Source organism: Lactuca virosa, chromosome 5, assembly GCF_052849685.1.
Source record: "Lactuca virosa cultivar CGN04683 chromosome 5, Lactuca_virosa_CGN04683_v6, whole genome shotgun sequence".
Classification (NCBI taxonomy): domain Eukaryota; kingdom Viridiplantae; phylum Streptophyta; class Magnoliopsida; order Asterales; family Asteraceae; genus Lactuca; species Lactuca virosa.
The window spans coordinates 81702012-81722461 of NC_136430.1; the positions used below are offsets into that span (position 1 = coordinate 81702012).

Genomic DNA, 20450 nt, shown 5'->3' on the forward strand with positions numbered 1-20450 from the left:
CCAAATTTAAATCATTATTTAATTTAAGTTCAAATAAACTTCCATCTCCCTCCATAAATAGTGAATTTCGAAAATCACCAGGGATAAACCATAGCTGATTTTCGTCCCATCATATAGGGTTCAGGATATTCATGTTATTTAACTTTTGAATAATTAATATCCAGTCCCTGTACTTTTAATTAATACCAAATTAATTATAATTAATTCCAAATCAATCTAAGCCAGTTTCTAATTTATTTATCAAGGTATGACAAATTAATAAAGTATTTATCTCTATCTTATATATATATATATATATATATATATATATATATATATATATATATATATATATATTCTAACTTGTTTAGTTCTTGAGGGCAACCCTAAAAAGACTTTGTTATTATTTTCAAAGTTATACCAATTAGTTAAGACATTAGACACTTATTTCCAACATATATAACCTCTATAATTAGAGATAATAATATATTACCTCTTATAGTGACTTTATATGTTGTGTACAAAACACTATAAGGGGTTGGTTTTAATTTGCGCATTTGGTCCCTATCTTATTTTTTTTAACTCGGAAGGTCCATACTGTTTGTTTTTGTTAGACCTTTGTCCCTGCTATTTGTTTTTGTTACTCGCTTGGTTCATGTCTTACCTAAAAAGACTATTATTTAAATAAGGAAAAATGGTGGGATATGTAAAGTAAAGTGAGGGGGTGGGGTTTGGGGTGTGTTTATTTAAATAAGTTAAAAAATCAATGGAAAAATAGTCTTTTTAGGTAAGACAGAGAACAAACGCGTAACAAAAACAAACAGTAAAGACCTTCCGAGTTAAAAAAATAATTTCAGGACCAAACACGCAAATTATTCCAAATTATAGGGACCATTCGTGTAATTTACTCTAAAAGATACGTCTGACCAAAGTAATAGAGTGAGGTCGGGCACACTATACTCCCATCTAATAATTCCAGGATCGCGATTAGAAACTTTTGTAGACTGTCCGATTAGCGGGACCAAGAGATGAACGGCCGTGATTCAATCATCAAAGCTAGGGCTCAATCTCGAAGGCTGATCTGATAACGAGGGACATCTTTCTTCTCAAAATTCCCATCTCTATAAATCCTCCATCTCTCCCTCCCCCCATCCTCTTTCCCCATTTGAAGCGTTTTACTGTGTGGTTTTAGGTGCATGTACACTCGGTACATGTAGGAACATGGCGAAACCTCGCAAGCAAAAGAATGAAGAACAGAAAGCTGAGAATTCGGAAGCTGTGGTAAAACATCAGAAACTATGCCTCTCAATAGACATCGAGAAACGTCGAATCTACGGGTCAGTATTTGTTTATATACTTCGTTATCCTGGAATTGTTAGAACACTCGGAATTGAGTGAAAGTCCTAAATTATAGTAGCACGACTTTATACATGACGAGAAACTTCTTTCTTTTGTTTTTTCTCTCGCATTTGGCCGGATCAAACACACTACTTCGGGTGATGAAAGAGTTGCTTTGGAATGATTGCACTTAGAAAGTTCTATTCTGAAATTAGGGTTAGGTTGCTCAATGAACACGGGGTTTACTCATTGCTCATTATTCTAACTGCGCGATTTTCGTGTGTCCTTATTTAATAGCAATAAAATGTACTTTAATGATAGAGCAAGTTACAGGCCATAAAGTATTTGTTCACAGATGTGTAATGCCGAATTTGATACAGAAATTTATAATTCTTCTGTTTGTGTTTGGTTAGGTATACCGAGCTTGAAGTAGTTGTACCAGAGAATGGTATTGTAGGTTTACATGCTGATAATTTGATGATCGAGAATGTGCTGGTGGATGGAGGCCCCGCAAGGTTTGAAATATTTCCTCACTACCAGCAAATGGACAGTGATGACAGATGGTGTTCCGTTTCTTCAGCTAACTCTGCTGCTGATGCTGCGGGTTCAGTTTATGTTTCATGTCTTGAAAGAGAATTAGTCCCTAATTTGTTGATTATGTGCTCTACTGAGGTTGTCAAACCAGTACCAGAGCAGTCAGAACAGATTGTGCATGAGAATGGGACACAAACTGAAACAGAAACACAAACAGAAACAGAAACACAAACACAAACACAAACATCTGGTGAATCCAAGCAGAATGTGAAACTGATCCATATTGACTATTGGGTAGAGAAGATAGAAACAGGAATACATATTGAAAAAGATATTATGCACACAAATAATCAGATAAGGCGTGCCCGGTGTTGGTTCCCTTGTATGGATGATAGTTCACAGCGTTGCTGGTAAGCATACATTGTTATTTGACTCAATTTGTTTGCATATTGTTGTATTAGCTTCATTTTGATGTGTATTTTTTGTTTCAGCTTTGACTTGGAGTTCACAGTGGCTAACAACCTAGTTGCTGTCAGCACTGGAACCTTGATGTATCAGGTGAGAAGCAGTTAAATTAGCTTCATTGCAAGGCCTAACAAATGGCTTTAATGGTTTTTTGTGTAACTTGTTAGTTTTGTTTAGTTTAAACATCTTTACAGACTCTTGTATCTGGAGGGAGTTCTTGTGACTTTGTCATGTGGCAGTGTCTGGATGTAATTAACATTAATAATAGTGTTCACACATGTCTGTGAATTTCATTTTGGCATACATGCTGAGTAGATCTCATTACCCCTTCTATATGTGTGTATGCATGTGTTTTATAGTTCCCTTCTCATGAGTTGTGGATTTTAGTTGACAGTGTGAAGTTTTATTTGATAACTATTGCCTAAAGATGAGGCTTCCTTGGTTCCTACCATATTAAATGACCAAACTGGCATTTAGGTCAGAGACATGCGGGAAATGTATATTGTAAACCTAACTACTGTAATCCAACTACTTGAATGCAACTACTTGAATGCCTCTCCTAATGTGCACTTTATATGCTTAAAATTTGTTTCTTGATGCAGGTTTTAAGCAAGGATGATCCACCACGAAAAACATATGTCTATAAAATAAATATACCTGTGGCAGCTCAATGGATATCTCTGGCTGTTGCTCCATTTGAAATCTTTCCTGATCACCATAATAATCTTATCACACACATCTGTTTGCCAGCTCACTTGTCGAAGCTTCGGAACACAGTAGGATTTCTCCATAGTGCATACAGGTTTGCTTGCTTTTTAAAAAAAAAAAATTTACGATGTAAGCTTCACTTTGATTGGACTTTCTTCTGTTTTGTAATTTCTTTTTTAATTCTGTAACAGTCATTATGAACATTACCTTTCCACCAAATTTCCATTTGGGTCGTACACACAAGTTTTTATAGATCCAGAGATGGCAGTATCTTCATTAAGCTTGGGTGCATCAATGAGTATCTTCAGCTCACAAATTCTCTACGAAGAGAAGATCATAGATCAGGTAAGTAATGTTTTTAATGGCTGAACTTATAATCCAATGCAAATTTGTGTTGCTTACTTTAATCTTTAATGGTAATGGAACAGACAATAGATACAAGAATAAAACTTGCATATGGGCTTGCAAGGCAATGGTTTGGAGTGTATATCACTGCAGAAGCACCGAATGATGGTAACATACTATAGTTATGGCTTTCCATAATTAAAATAAAGTAATGTAATACTGATTTAGTTTCCAATTTTTGTTGTCAGAATGGTTATTAGATGGACTTGCAGGGTTCTTGACAGACTCATATATTAAGCAATTTCTTGGAAACAATGAAGCACGGTATAGACGCTATAAGGTATGTCTTTTTTTTTCTGTTTTATTTTATTTTGATATAATTGTATAATATTGGTCTTGATTAGATTGTTTAATGTTTCATTTGAATGATTTCAGGCAAATTGTGCTGTCTGCAAAGCAGATGATAGTGCTGCAACTGCTTTAAGTTCCTCTGATGCTTCCAAAGCTTTGTATGGAACACAATGCATTGGTTTTTATGGAAAAATTCGTTCTTGGAAATCTGTAAGTTGATCTTATGAGTCTAAGGGGCTGTTGGTTTTTTACCTAATGGACTTGAGTTAAGCACTGAACATGGGCAGCTATGTATCTTTTTTACTTATGCTGGCTTAATGTATTAAAACGATAACCATTTACCTTTTTTCCCATCTTCTTTTATCCTCCCAACTCCTCACGTTAGAATTGATGAATATTGCAAAATTTGTTTTCTTGGAATGTAAGGGTAAAATGGTCATTTGGTCTCATTCAGTCTAAAAAAGAAATAGATTTTAAGAATACAACACTTTATCCAGACAAACATCATTGTACATTTAGACACTTTACCCATATATGACTTTTAATGGGAAAAAAAAAGATAAACAGCCCCTAACATCTTGTTTTTTCTTTCTAATTTAAAAATTGATAGTCTTACCTTTGACAACTGCTTCTTTCTTACAGGTTGCAGTTCTCCAAATGTTAGAAAAACAGATGGGGCCCGAGTCATTTTGTAAAGTAAGATGGTTAGCTTTACCTTCATTTCTTAGTATTATACTACTAAATTAATAAAGTATCTTCATTCCACTGTATTATTATTATTATTATTTTCTAATTTCTTATTTTTCTTGTTGGCAATGGCAGGTTTTGAAGAATCTGGTTGCACCTCCTAAAGATACAAGCCGTCCTTTGAGAAGTCTGAGCACAAAAGAGGTGATTGCTTTGACATGAAAGAAATATTATAAATTGATGGTAATTTAAAAATTTTAAAATGCAGTTTCGACACCTGGCTAATGAAGTTGGAAATCTTGAACGTCCATTTCTGAGAGAATTTTTTCCCCGTTGGGTGGGTTCTAGCGGTTGTCCTGTTCTAAAGTACGAATTAAATATAAATATTTTTCTAGAAAATCTGCCATCTTTATGCTGATAACATTATTTTTTATTTGGTGAAATTGAAGGATGGGGTTTTCATATAACAAAAGGAAAAACCTGGTGGAATTAGCGGCATTGCGTGGATGCACATCAACACCAGATTCGAAAGCTGAGTCTGTGAAGCGAGAAGGTGATGTTGGATGGCCTGGAATGATGAGTATACGGGTCCATGAACTTGATGGAATGTATGACCATCCGGTTTTACCAATGGCAGGAGAAACATGGCAGTTATTGGAAATACAGTGCCATTCCAAACTTGCTTCAAAACGTTTCCAAAAACCTAAAAGAGGTTCAAAGCAGCATGATGGTTCTGATGATAATGTAGATACAGTTGCCTCTGCCGCCGATATGCGTTCAAAGTAAGTATTATGCCATGCCATTTATATATTTCTTAAACTTTATCTTTCTGCTTCTCTTTCAAAAAAAAAAACTATATCTTGCTGCTTTTTTATATTGACTATCACTTTGATTTTATTAGCAGCAATGATTCCCCCTTGCAATGGCTGAGGGCAGATCCCGAAATGGAGTATCTTGCTGAGATTCATTTTAATCAACCTGTACAGATGTGGGTATGTATGTTCTTGTATTCTTATATGTTTCTCTATATTTGAATGTTTTGAGAATCTATATATAAATGTAAAACCAGATAAATCAATTGGAGAAGGATAAAGATGTTGTGGCTCAAGCACAATCAATCACAGCACTAGAGTTGTTCCCTCGACTTCTTTCAATTGTCAATGCTTTAAGTAATCTTCTCTGTGATTCTCAGGTACTCTTTCCCTCTTGTGCACCAAATATCAACATACTTTTTGTTTATTTCTTCTACCTGTCCATTGAAAAAATCTACCCAGTTATAGAATTTTCAAAGTAAGAAATTCTTTTAAAGTACAGTTTTATAGCTGGGCAGATTGTTCAAAGTACAATGCTTTCAGTAAGAAAATTATTAAAGTGCAACTGTGACCTTTTCTACCTTGTTAAGGCCTTTTGGCGTGTTCGGATTGAGGCGGCTTTTGCTTTAGCTAGCACAGCATCTGAGGTATTATTCTTGTTTGTATAAATGACTGAAATACCCTTTCTGAGGTTATTACTAGATTTTCTTGATATTGGTCATTGATGCATCATGTACTTTATTGTTCTTCTAGGAAACTGATTGGGCTGGTTTACTGCATCTAATTAAATTTTATAAAAGTCGAAGATATGATGAGAAAATTGGACTCCCAAAGTAAGTGTTGCATCCTTTCTCAGTTTTAATAGACATCAAAACAATGTCCAAAGTTTTAATGACTGAAATACCCTTTCCTAAAGGTTAATTTTCTTTTCATGCTCAGGCCAAATGACTTTCATGATTTTGCAGAGTATTTTGTACTCGAGGTAATGCAATGAGGTAGGATGTGTATTGTCAACAATGTCCAAAGTTTTTTTTAAAAACACAGCATGCTTTCATAATCATATTGATACAAGCAACATATTGAAATAACATTTTAGTTTTTATACAATTGTATCTGTATGTATTATTTATACAATATTATTAATCTAGGCGAAATCATTTATTGAATTTGTTTAATTTTTGTGGATTGTGATGTCTTGACAGGCTATTCCACATGCTGTAGCTTTGGTTAGAGCAGCAGATAAGAAGAGCCCTCGTGAAGCTGTTGATTTCATTTTACAACTTTTAAAAGTAAATGTTTCTTCCACTATTCCACTTCCACACATATTACCATTTCATTATATGTTTATTTATATCTTCACTGTCTTTGTTTTTTTTAGTACAATGAGAACAATGGGAATCCGTATTCCGATGTTTTCTGGCTTGCTGCGTTAGTCCAATCAGTCGGTGAACTTGAATTTGGACAACAGGTTTGTTGGCATCTCTTTAAATCACATATATTATAAATTTTTTATGAAAATATTTTGATAATTAAGTTTTTATCTTTTGACAGAGTGTTTCTTCTCTATCATCTCTTGTAAAACGCATTGACCGGCTATTGCAGTTTGACAGGTGAATTATCATTCCCATTCCCATTCCGATTCCGATTCTGTTGTGATGAGTTATTCATTAACCCATATTCCATTGGATGGATTCCGCTAGGCTGATGCCGAGCTACAATGGAATCTTGACAGTTAGCTGCATTCGAGCTCTTACACAAATCACATTAAAGCTTTCAGAATTCACCCCTCTTGTAACAATCACATTCCCTTCACTCATCCTAACTGCCTCATGATTCATGAACTCATTTTTAGATTTTTTTTTTTTTTTTTTTTTTTTTTTTTTCAGGGTAGTATCATCGACTTGATTAAACCCTTCTGCTCTCATAAAACACAATGGCAAGTCCGGATTGAAGCATTCCGTGCACTTCTTGACCTCGAGTATCACCTCAAAGGAATCGATGCAGCATTGACTTTATTCATTAGATATTTAGACGGGGAGCCTTCACTAAGAGGTTTTCTTTTTTTTTTCAAATCAATAACACACTTTCCATCCTTTTAATAATACCTCATCACATTTTTAGATTGTAATAGTCTTTTTTTCACAGGGCAAGTAAAGTTAGCAATACATGCTATGCGATTGTGCCAGATCAGCGGCGATTCCGATTCCGATGACGACCACGGAGTCGTCCGTGAAACCCTCGTCGCATTACTCCGTCTTCTCGAGAGTCCATCAGCATTCAATAACGTGACACTCCGCCATTACCTATTCTGCATCTTACAAGTCCTCGCTGGAAGGTTCTAGAAACATCAACATCCTTCCTGTTCAACAAACTTTTTATTATTTTTCCTTAAGATTATAAATTTTATATTTCAGACCACCAACACTTTGTGGAGTTCCAAGAGACGAAACGTTAATCAAAGGCCACACAGAAATTTGCAACGAACTAAAAAACTTCTTTGCTGCCATTGTTAATCAATCCAAGCCTCCTCCAGGACATTCTTTAGATACTCTTACACCTCCTGATGATGGTTTCATTTCCGTACCCGAAACAACCACCGAACCAATTCCCATTGATAACGATGGAATCCCGCCACCGGAATTCGCAATTCCGGATCCACCAAAAGAAGAGAACTACAATTCCCGCGAGCATATTGTTGCCGAAAACGTGGTAATTCTTGATTCTTCTGAACCTGTTAAAGAACCAGATACGGTTTCAAACAGTCAAGAAAGAAAGAAACCAGTGCTAAAAATCAAAATGAAGCAATCTTCTGCATCAAGTAGAGCCGAAGAAACCGATAATGTTGTTCTGGAAAGATCTCAAGGCGGCCATAATGGCGGTGATCTTGGGACCAGTAGCTCCGTGTCCGTGTCCGTGTCGGTTGAAGCACCACCGCCACAACAAACACAACGAAACTCCAATGAGGGTACAAATGTAATTAACCAAAACCTTGAGGATGTTAATTCGTGCCATGATGTCGGGTCACGTGTCACCGCCAGTATCGGTAGTGCAAAACTAGCGGTTGATGGTGAGGGTGAGGGTGAGGGTGATGCGCTTTTGAAAGAACTACAGTGTACGGCTGATTCGAGTAAAGTCCAATTGAATGATTTGGATATGGACATAGAAATGGAGAAGGAAAATCCTAGTAAATTTATTAGTCTTCGAGTGCTGAATGAAACCGATGACATGTCGTTGATGGGACCCGTTTCGGGTAGTAAAGAGAAGAAGGAGAAGAAAAAGGAAAAGGAAAAGGAAAAGAAAAGAAAAAAGAAAGATCATAAAGATGATCCCAAGTATTTGGAGAAGAAGAGACTGAAGAAAGAAAAGAAAAGAAAGGAGAAAGAATTGGCTAAATTGATGGTTATTACGACTTCTTCCATAGAGTTGAAAAATAAAGAAAAAGTTAGAGGAGAGGAGGTGGGACCTGTGGGACAGGTGACAAATGTTGCGACCTCATTGGAGGATGCGGGGAAGCGGATTGAAAAAACGGGAGGTACGACTTCGACGCATAAACTTAAAATTAAAATTAAAAACCGAACATTGAGTAGACCTTGAGTAAGTAGATGTATTCTTTTGTAGAATTGAAGTGTTGTTTTGTAGGAGTGTATACCATGTTTATTGAGAGGGAAAAAAAAAAGTGGAAAAGAACGGAAAAGTAAAGAAAGAGATAGCAACAAGTCATGTGTTTCTTCTCCATTATACTGTAGGTTGTATTGTGTTTGGCACATGAGACAATAATTGCAATTTATTGTCTCGTACATGTCTGGGTGGTTGATTGGTATGTTCCAGTTATCTTCTTGCATACATATCATCATAATAACAATTGAAAGTTATTTAACTACTCATCATCATGTGTCATTCATTTTCTTGTTAAAAAAATAACTTACCATTAGAGATGGATAAAAAGAGCCACTCCACTCCCAATATAATATAATGAAATGATTTTTAGTATAGTGTGCTTTATTCATCTTGCCACAACAATAAGATAAGAAAATGATCACATAACTTTACTATATAGTATGCACTGCATCCATCCTATCATATCTACCTAACCACTTTATGAGAATCTTTATCGCCAGATTTTTTCCATCTTCTTCATCCAAAGCCTTAAAAATATATCCAAATTTAAAGACCCAAAAACCAATTCAAGATTGAAATCCAAATAAGATTGTCCATCCAATCTATAATCAAATGCATATGAGATGTTTATGCTTCTCAATTTCCAAACCCCTCAAGATGATGCCGATCATCACATGTTACCAACGACTACCGCTCCCATCTCTCAAGGTCAAAAAAGTGTTAAAGCCTAAAGGCCCAAAACGGCTAGGGTATTATCGATAAAGAAAAAAAGTGAGTAATTGCAATAAAAATATAATGAAACTATAAATGTGAAATATAATTGGCAAATGAGTTATTTAAATTATTTGCCATTTCAAAAAAAAAAAAAAAATGGCCCTAACCAAAAAAAAGCTAAATAAAAATCCAATATAAATATATACCAACATTTTCACTCAAACTCACGATGCAAATTTTCCGACGAGTATACCATGTTTATTTGAGCTTACAACTCCTAGTAAAATAAACTTTATTACAACAATCATGTTTGTTTCACCGATCCATTTTCTCATTATTCAACTCCCCAAAATCATCAGTAACCCAAGTGATATAACTGGTCATCCTTATCATGTTGGCTTTTCTTCGTTGCAAATATTGTGTATCAAGTTTACCCAAGTGATATGACTAGTCAACCTTAACAGACGAATAGACCATTGTGTTCTCTTTGGAGATGAAAAGCCATCAGAATCGAGAAAATCTTAATTATAGAACATAAAATGTATTTTTGAACATTATATGTAATATACTATTCAAATGTGTACAAATATAAAATGATAAATTCCATAAAAGTCATTAAGTTTACACAAAAATTCGATTTTGACGCTGCGTTATTTTTTGCCTCAAATTGGACGCTCCATTTCCAATTTGTTATAATACTAACAACTTGACCAGTCAACCTAGCTGTCTACTGAAGTAGCATGATGACGTGACAATTTTGGTGACATGACATGACATGCTGACGTTTCAAAAACGAAAAAAAAAGAAAATCATAAAAAACACTAAATTTTCACTTTTTTCAATTCTGACACTAAGTTTTCATTTTTTTTTTTCAATTTTGACACTCAATTTTTTGTTCCAGATTGATGATCATTTTTTCAAAATTTTATAACGTGACACTTCATTTTTTTGTTCCAAATTTTGATAACCATCGGGCCCTCATGTTCCCGAGAGCACATTAGCTTATCTAAATGTGTACTCTATACCTCCTAACTCATTTTAAGGTTGTGTATTTAATGAAAAATATGATTATAATATAACTAATACATATTTATACATAACATTATGGTTTAAATGTAAAAAACCTTGTATTTATACAAAAATATGGGTTTTAAAAGGAAAAAAGTAATTATACGGTTTTCAGATGTAAAAAGAGTATTTATATGGTTTTAAATTGAAAATGATCAACATCCAACACAATCGAAAAAGTGATGTTCCATTTGGAACAAAAAAATGGAGTGTCAAAATTTAAAAAATAAAAATATAACTTAGTTTCAAAACTGAAAAAAGTGAAAATTTAGTGTTTTTTGTGCACTATTTTTTCTATTTTGACACGTCACCGTATCACGTTATCAAAACTGACACATCATCATGTCACATTTGTAGGCAGCGTGGTTGACTGGTCGAATGACCAAAATTGTAACAAATTGTAAGCACAATGTCCAATTTAAGACAAAAAATAACACAGTGTCAAAATCGAATTTTCGTATAAACTTAATGACTTTTGTGAAATTTATCAAAAATAAATACAGAAAATCTTTAATTGTCAATGATATTATTTGAACATGTTATATAATTTATTAATCAATAAATATCTATATATAAAACAGAGAAAATGAAAAATACTGTCTAATCCCTTAGAGCATCTCCAACACACTCTCATTCTCCATTCCTCCCCCCCCCCTCCCATTCTTCTCCAACCCTCCCCCATTTATTCCTCTATTTTGGGGGATATGAATACTATTACACCAAATATGATGTTATACTATTTATTTATCAAAAAATGGGGATGAACTTTACGTTGTCGGTTTTAGTCTCTCTGTTATATATTTATACATTTCTAGTTCATTTTAATCTACTAATTATAATTTAAATATAATATTTAATACTTATTATATTTTGTTATATTTTATGTTATATTAATTAATTATAAATATAAAGTTTGTTTTTTGTTCATCAAATTCATATAAAAATTAAAATACATATTGAAATTTTAAAAAACGATAACGTATTTTACAAAAACTTATAATTAAAATATACATTACAAACACGATAACATATGCTATTAAACATATAGTTAACCTATATATTACAATATTAATCTAATAAAAACCAACAAATGACAATACTATTATTTATTTATTTAATATTTATTTAAAAGTGTGTATGTGTAATATTTTTATAAATGCATGTATAATATTTATTTATAAGATTATTATAAATATAATCTTTTGTATTTAATATTAATGTAATGAAAAAAATATAAATTATATATTTGTTAAAACTAAATTAGTAGAGGGGTGTGTTTGACAATCTATGTAAGTTGAAATAATGGAATATACTTATTGGGGGGTAAAAATGGGGTAAAAAATAGAGTAGGTTGGAGATGAAACACTATTTGCTTCATTTTTTACTCTATTTTTGGAGGAAAAAATGGAGGTGGGTTGGAGATGTTCTTAATTACTTTGTGGAAAATAGCAAAAAAAAAAAAACTACAAATATAGCCATGAAAATCGCAGATGGATTAAGCTCATCTGCGATTTTAGCATTCCTTTTCGCACGAAAGTACAAGTTGCTAAATCACAGTCGTGCTTTAATGATTTGTACGCTCGCAGGTGGTTTTTATTGTTTTTTTTTTATTTTTTTTGGTATAAATAACCAATCTTTGACTAAAATTGCAGATGAACTGCGATTTCCTCTCATCCCACCTGCGATTTTGCGTTTTTTTTAATTTTTTAATTTTTAATTTTTTAATTTTTATTTTTTTTTAATTTTGACTACGAAATCGATAGGGTTTGACTAGAAACAACCTTATTATCACTTTAGTTGTTATTTCATTGGAAATTTTGTTTAAAACCTCTCTAATAAAATGAATTCTCCCAATAAAAAGTTTGAAAAATGAAATCGTCCATAGTGCTCCAGAGAGAGAGAGACTTCTCCAACAAAAAGTTTGAAAAATGAAAGAAAAAAAATTACGTTTTTATACCCCTGAAAAAAAAGAAATCACATATAGACGTAAAATCACAGATGGACAAGTAAAATCGTAGATAGACTGAGTCCATCTGTGATTTTGGTGGTTATTTTTATAATTTGAGTTTTTTTTTTTTGACTATTTTCCACAAAGTAATTAAGGGGTTAGACTATTTTTATAATTTTCTATATAAAATATAATTAACTATATACAATTACAAAATTTGATTGAAAGATAGTATATCATTTTTCCAATTCCGAATGATATTTCAAGAAATAGTTGGGGGACTCATGTTGTAATTTAGTCTAAAATTTATCAGCAAGGTGACAGGTGGGCGGGCAATCGCATCAAAAGCGCGCGCGTCTCTCCGAGCCATATCGCAACTTCTCTTTCCCGCCCAAACCCTCAAAACCCTTACATTTCTTCCAAACCCTAACCTCAAAATTTGTGTTGTAGCGATTCTCTACATCCTCATAAGCCCTAGCTTAGTTCTTCCAATTTGATATCGTTTTTTTACTCGCGAAAAATCGAGCATGGATGGGGATTTGCAAGAACACAACAAGCTTCCTGAGCTGAAATTAGGTAAAAACATTATATTCCAGTCTCTATATACTCATTCGATTCTAATGATATAAAACGTAAAATATGGTATAATAAGTAATGGTTGTTTACCTTACGAACCGGATTGACGTTTTGTTGTCGTCTGCGTGTTTGGCTTTTTGTAGATGCTAAACAAGCTCAAGGGTTTCTCACGTTCTTCAAGAAATTACCTAATGTACGTGTTTCTAACTCCTATATCTTATTTTTCTCAGAAGTTGTATTATACAGTTGATGTAGTTTTGTCTAAAACCTAATTTTATTGTGCAGGACGAGAAGGCCGTTCGCATTTTTGATCGACGGGTCAGTCCTCTCTCTCATCCTCAAACCCTGTTCTAGAGTTTATTGAGGTGAAGAGAAAGAAAGGGAAGGAAAAGGAATAGAGTGAATCTTCCATTTCCTTTCCTTCTCAATCATCTCACTTTTTGGGGGATAGATGAAGGGAAAAACTGCTCCACTTTCCTTCTATTTCCTTTTTTCTCTCCTTAAATGAAACTCGATATCACACTTCATTGTCTTTCCTTTCCTTCCTCCTTTTTTTTAAAAAAAAAAAAACACAATTTTCATCATATTTTATCTCTACTTATCATCTACTTTCTCCTCACCCCATTCATTTGGTATTGTGGGTTTGATGAAGATGATGATTTTTTATATCTATAATCTACTTACGCACAAATGGGAAAAAAGTTTATATTAGTTGGCCTCATTGGGTAACACTTATGTTTTCGTTTTTCTGTTCAAGTTCATTTCTAATGTAAATAAAGTTAAATCTTTTACAGGATTATTTCACAGCACATGGTGAAAATGCTTCATTTATTGCAAAAACATATTACCATACAACAACAGCTCTAAGACAAATTGGCAATGGATCCAATGCAGTGTCTAGTGTATCTGTAAGCAAAAACATGTTTGAAACAATTGTCCGTGACCTTCTTCTAGAAAGAACAGATCATAGTCTTGAACTATACGAAGGCAGTGGCTCAAACTGGAGATTAACAAAAAGGGGGACACCTGGCAATCTCGGCAGCTTTGAAGACATTCTTTTTGCAAACAATGATATGCAAGATTCTCCTGTGATTGTTGCTTTACTTCCAAACTTTCGTGAAAATGGCTGCACTGTTGGTTTGGGTTACGTTGATCTTTCCAAAAGGGTACTTGGAATAACCGAATTTCTTGATGATTCCCACTTCACAAATGTTGAATCTTGTCTAGTTTCTCTTGGTTGTAAGGAATGTCTTTTACCTACTGAAATCACCAAGTCAAATGACTGTAAACCCTTGTATGATGTCATGTCAAAATGTGGTGTGATGGTAACTGAAAGAAAGAAAGCTGAGTTCAAATCAAGAGATGTGGGACAGGATCTTGGTAGACTAGTCAAAGGTTCTAATGAACCAGTTCGTGATCTTGTTTCCTCTTTTGAATTTGCACCTATGGCTTTAGGCGTGTTGCTATCGTACACCGAGTTACTCTCTGATGAAAACAACTATGGAAACTATCAAATAACTCAATACAATCTTAACAACTACATGAGATTAGATTCTGCAGCCATGAGGGCATTGAATGTTATGGAAAGTAAGACAGATGCCAACAAGAATTTTAGTCTTTTTGGTCTCATGAACAGAACATGTACAGCTGGCTTGGGTAGAAGGTTACTTCATTTATGGCTAAAACAACCTTTGTTAGATGTCACAGAGATTAATAAAAGACTAGATTTGGTTCAAGCTTTTGTGGAGGATACTGGTTTTCGTCAGGTTTTGAGGCAACATCTGAAAAGAATAGCTGATATTGAGCGATTAATGCGGATTATTCAGAAAAAAAGAGCTGGTTTGTTGCATGTTGTCAAGCTTTATCAGGTGATTAGTTTTTTGGATTTTACTTTTTTTTTATAAATTCTCTAGCTATTTTGATTTTCTTGTTGGGTGAATAACGAGTGTATGTTTAACTGTTCTTTTGTATGCAGTCAAGCATCAGAGTTCCATACATCAAAACTGCAATGGAAGGGTACAATGGTGAATTTGCATCACTGATCAAGGAAAGATACATGGATCGCCTTAATTTTTGGACTAATGATGAACACCTAAACAAGTTCATTGGTCTTGTGGAAGTTTCAGTTGATCTTGATCAACTTGAAAATGGAGAATACATGATTTCACCTGGTTATGACTCTCAATTATCAGCCCTAAAAGACGAACAAGAATCACTAGAACAACAAATACACAATTTGCATAGAAAAACAGCTGAGGATCTTGATCTGGCTCTTGACAAGGGTTTAAAGCTGGATAAAGGCACACAATTTGGTCATGTTTTTAGAATCACAAAAAAGGAAGAACCAAAAGTGAGAAAGAAGCTTGCTGCCCAATTTGTTGTTCTTGAAACCCGAAAAGATGGTGTAAAATTTACAAATACTAAATTAAAAAAATTAGGAGATCAATACCAAAAGATTCTAGAAGAATATAAAAGTTGTCAGAAGGAACTGGTGACCCGAGTTGTTGAAACAGCAGCTACTTTCTCTGAGGTATCTACACTTTACTGTATCATCTTTCTTCTATAATGGGCAAAATGGTCATAAACTAATCTTTTATACAGGTGTTTGAGGGTTTGGCTATGTTACTTGCTGAGCTGGATGTCTTGCTTAGTTTTGCTGATCTGGCAGCTAGCAGCCCCACCCCTTATACCAGACCAGAAATCACACCTTCGGTAACAATTTTACACTTTCCTCTTTTCTTTTCTCTTTATGTGGTAAATTTTTTTAAAGATATGGTTTAATTACGATTTTGCCATTGACAGGATACAGGCGATATTATATTAGAAAACAGCAGACACCCTTGTGTAGAAGCTCAAGATTGGGTGAATTTTATTCCAAATGACTGCAAACTTGTAAGATCTCTTGCAATTTAGAGAGCATATTTCTGGTTTTTTAAAAAAAAGTGGGACTGATTTATTATTTTATTTATTTGTAAAATACTAGGTGAGGGGAGAGAGTTGGTTTCAGATTATAACGGGGCCCAACATGGGTGGAAAATCCACATTTATACGTCAGGTATGCATTGATTGAATTTGGGTTTTATTATTTGGTTGGATATATATATTTTTTTAAAATTGTGTTTTTTTTTTGTGGTTGTTTTTACAAGGTTGGTGTGAACATTCTTATGGCACAAGTGGGTTGTTTTGTTCCCTGTGATAAAGCTTCCATTTCTATCCGTGATTGTATTTTTGCTCGTGTTGGTGCTGGTGATTGTCAGGTAAATTACCTTTTTTACAAAATTTAATTTGAGCTGTTTATCACTTTATAGTTAAATAAATAGGGATCTTTATGCTCATTGTTCCCAAGTGAAATCCCTTGGTGGCTTTTTTTTTTTTTTTTTTTTTTTTTAATATTATTATATGTAAAGTGGCAGTATGGGTAATCATTTCTTTCTGGATAAAGTGATGTAGACATAAAATCTGTTTATTTTCAAAAAACAAATTTTGCCAAAGTAATCAATTTTAACGTGATAGAAATTGAGAGGAAAAGAGAATTAAAGCAAATAGGTAAAGGGTCGGTATAACATCTTAATACATTAACTTAATTTTTTGGCTTAACCCATTAAGTCGTTCTGTCCAGATTAAATAAAAAAGAAACAAACATATATACTTGATTAAGTTCTTAACCCGTTATGCCCATTAAGTAAAAAATAAAATACTCCTGAATCTTCAAAATATTTTCTTTATTATTCTGTGCTACACAGTTACGTGGAGTTTCTACCTTTATGCAAGAAATGCTGGAAACAGCTTCAATTTTGAAAGGTGCAACTGACAAATCGCTAATTATTATTGATGAATTGGGTCGTGGAACTTCAACTTATGATGGATTTGGTTAGTTTCATGGTTTTTTTAGAGTTGTATGCATTAATTTATGAAAGATTGATTGATTTATTATATATAATTATTAATTTCAGGTTTAGCTTGGGCTATTTGTGAGCACTTGGTTGAAGTGATAAAAGCACCTACTCTATTTGCTACTCACTTTCATGAGTTGACCGCATTAGCTCATGAAAATTCTGGTCAAACTTCCGGCATAGCAAATTATCATGTCAGTGCACACATCGACTCATTGAGCCGAAAACTAACAATGCTTTACAAGGTTAGCTTATACTTTAAACATTTTTCTTTTTTGTATAAAAAAATACATTTTTCAAAATTAAATCTATAATATTATCTGCCTTATTCAGGTTGAGCCAGGAGCTTGTGACCAAAGTTTTGGTATCCATGTGGCAGAGTTTGCAAATTTTCCTCAAAGTGTCGTATCTCTTGCTAGAGAAAAAGCTGCTGAGCTGGAGGATTTTTCCCCCCTTTCTATTGTATCAGATGAACCTGAACATATGGTAATTACAATTTTAGTCCCCGAGTATAGCTGATTTTTTCTATATTGGTCCTTATTTGAGGTTCTTGACTTCTTGTGTCAAAAAACCTCAAATAAGGACCAAAATTTTAAAAATAATCATACTCTATTTATTATTTAGGCCCCTTGCTCTTACCTAATAGACTTAATTGGGAAGAATGATTTAACATAGAAGTTAGGTAAAAGAGGCTTTTCCCCATTGAGTCCTAACTTTTTACAAATTTGCCTTTAATTATTTGAAATTTTTTTTTGTGTAGGTTGGATGTAAGCGTAAGAAACCATCAGAAGAAGAAGATGTGGCGATAGGTGTTCCACGGGCCCGCCAGTTTTTGAAGGAATTCTCAGAATTGCCCCTTGACAAAATGGAGTTAAAGGAGGCTTTGCAAGAAGTGAAAAAGTTAAAGAATGAGATGCTGACTGATGCAGGCGACTGTAAATGGCTCAAACAATTCCTTTAGTTAGTTATGCCTTCCTTCATTCCTTCCTCTACATTTTGGTAATTACCACTTTTGCCCTCGATATCTGGTGTTCTTCTACCATTACATTTTTGGGATGTTATGTTATGCTGGTCAAATTCGTTTTGTTTGGGGGTGGTTTGGAGTAGTTTTGTTAAGAGGAGGGGTGTCTTTGTTAGTTAATAGTTTCAGATGGACTAATTATGTGGTTTTCAACAAGTATATATAATAGTTGAAGCAATCGTACGTTTCTATGGAGCATCCACAATAGTTGGAAACTTTTTCATGCTATATTATTTGAAAAACTATATTATTATTATTATTTGAATACAACAATTTAGGAGGTTGTATGTATTAAACATATATTGTTTTTATATCTTTCAATTTATGTGACATATTTCTTTATTCAAACAAAAATTTTCTTATAGTCATTTACATATTCTAAATTAATCGAGTTGTATTAGTTTTTTTTTATTGGTAAAACATAACCTAGTGATTCTGTTCCTTTTCAACTTAATTCTTAGGGTGAATTAATAAGTTGGTTTGTGTGGGGTTTATTCTTGTTAATAATAATAATAATTTAAGTTCACATTTACTTGTACAACATTTTGGAAAACTTTATTTGACAAAAATCTAGTCTTTTAACCACAAAGTTCTGTAGAGTTCGAAAATATGTATTATGATAAAATATTTGTTCATTACAAAATAGTTCACAAGCATTCGATCAATTGAACTTCTGGGCCTTGTACCCTCTGGATTCAAACGTGTTTGGTATGTTTTAGAAATTAGAAGTAGGATTGATGTTGCATGTTCTGTGACTCAAAATTTTGCCGACATGTTTTTGTAAAACGAGCCCTGATTTTATACAGTTATTTGCTTTTTAAAAAGTTACATAAAGTTGTACTAAATGACCTTTGGTGATAATGTGATATAACAGGCAGCTATGGTGCATATTTATTAGAAGAAGAAAGGGTTATTTCCATAAAAGACTTTATATTTTGATTTTTTTTTTAGACCTAAAACTTTTTTCTTTTCCAAAAAAGACCTAATTTTTACCTGTTACTTGTTATTTCAGACCCTAGCAGGTCACCAACAAGTAAATTAGGTATTTATTTTTTCATAAAAGACCATATATTTTACAGTTTTTTTCATTTTAGACCTAAAATGTTTTTTTTTTTTCAAAATAAACTCAACTTTAAAATTAGTTATAATTTTCAAGACCAAATATATAAGGTACTTCTTGACTACATCGAAAAAGAAAGTATACATATATAAACTAAAAAAATGTTATCTAATCTATTATCTTTTGAGCGAATATAACCTAGAAGAATTGTAAAATTTTATTTTTTGTGTAAAAGATATAATTAAACTTTATCTTGGATATATATTATATCATTAAACTTGACCCAATTTTTTTTATTAAATATTATATATATACATTTATTTAAAAATAAAAAACTTATAATAGCGATAGGGGCCCTATTTCTCTGACTCGTCCTGGGCATTTGAGGGTATTTTTACATTTCCAAGACCGGTCCTGCCATAATTGAATAATATGTTATAGTTATATCAAATACATACATACAAATATTAATCCTAAACATTCATAATAGTTTTGTTTAGATATATCTGATTCAAGTTTATGACATTCTTAAAAAATGTTAACATCACATATAAATACATAAAACATATTATGGGAATGAAACCATTTGAACATAAATTGAAAATCCAAATAACAAAAATGATACCCCACACTTAAATATATTCAAAGACGATGGTTGACATTATTATTAATGGTTGAAATGTGATGAATGAGAAAAAATGAGAAAACTATGAAATTTTTGTAGAAAAAAGAAAATTGAATAGTTGGCCTACTACCTCATTTTATTAATATATCTTATGTATACATGGTGTTTAGATCAATACATGATGTTTGTATATCGCGGTTATTGATTCTTAAGTATAATCATAATAATTACCAAAATAAAATTTAGGATTTCATTTTAATTTAAAAAAGCTTGAAGGTGTTTGGTACTCAATTGGTTATTGAATTTATTATCTTCAAATTATATAAAATCTCTTTTGTGTTGTTAGAAAATTTGACTTCACATGTCTATGTATTCAACTCCTAGCTTTTGGTAATTGTTTTATGTAACTGAATCGAAAAACTAATTAAACCAATAATATTAAAAAAAAAAAAAAAGGTTTTGGAGCTAGAAACTGTAAATTTTCCCAAATGTAGACAAAACATTTTGTTATTATTTATATTACACTTTGTAAAAAAAAATTATAATATACAATTTCATTGTATGTGTAATGGTTTAAAAAAAATGTTTCATATGTAAATCAATACAATGCCAAAAGATGCAAAAGTTAAATCGTTGTCTATTATTTAGACTAAAAGAATATAATTATGTTTTTATGCCTTGACGAAATTAAGCTACATGAACTTGGTG

General features: G+C 32.8%; 2 protein-coding genes across 3 annotated transcripts; both read left to right on the forward strand.

Moving 5' to 3' along the window:
• Window positions 1-1080: 1080 nt before the first annotated feature.
• On the forward strand, window positions 1081-8954 carry TAF2 (TBP-associated factor 2). 2 transcript variants are annotated; one of them, XM_079048058.1, is made up of 24 exons: window positions 1081-1316; window positions 1731-2261; window positions 2343-2409; window positions 2919-3118; window positions 3216-3369; window positions 3453-3537; window positions 3618-3709; window positions 3805-3930; window positions 4363-4416; window positions 4543-4611; window positions 4676-4773; window positions 4857-5189; window positions 5309-5399; window positions 5477-5599; window positions 5810-5866; window positions 5973-6052; window positions 6159-6201; window positions 6422-6508; window positions 6598-6687; window positions 6771-6829; window positions 6920-7010; window positions 7106-7271; window positions 7365-7554; window positions 7634-8954. In XM_079048058.1, exons 1-24 carry the CDS (start codon window positions 1201-1203, stop codon window positions 8811-8813), a joined length of 4182 nt encoding a protein of 1393 aa, XP_078904184.1. In that variant the 5' UTR covers window positions 1081-1200; the 3' UTR covers window positions 8814-8954. The 2 variants fall into 2 exon arrangements, with proteins under 2 accessions (XP_078904184.1, XP_078904185.1); XM_079048059.1 differs by having other exon boundaries at window positions 5312-5399.
• A 3956-nt stretch (window positions 8955-12910) lies between these two features.
• MSH2 (MUTS homolog 2) lies at window positions 12911-18248 on the forward strand. Its single transcript, XM_079051447.1, has 13 exons — window positions 12911-13143; window positions 13287-13336; window positions 13429-13461; window positions 13938-15011; window positions 15119-15673; window positions 15745-15855; window positions 15946-16035; window positions 16127-16198; window positions 16290-16400; window positions 16887-17013; window positions 17097-17281; window positions 17370-17522; window positions 17797-18248. The coding sequence occupies exons 1-13, from the start codon at window positions 13095-13097 to the stop codon at window positions 17995-17997; spliced, it is 2811 nt and encodes a 936-aa protein (XP_078907573.1). The 5' UTR covers window positions 12911-13094; the 3' UTR covers window positions 17998-18248.
• The last annotated feature ends 2202 nt before the right edge of the window (window positions 18249-20450 follow it).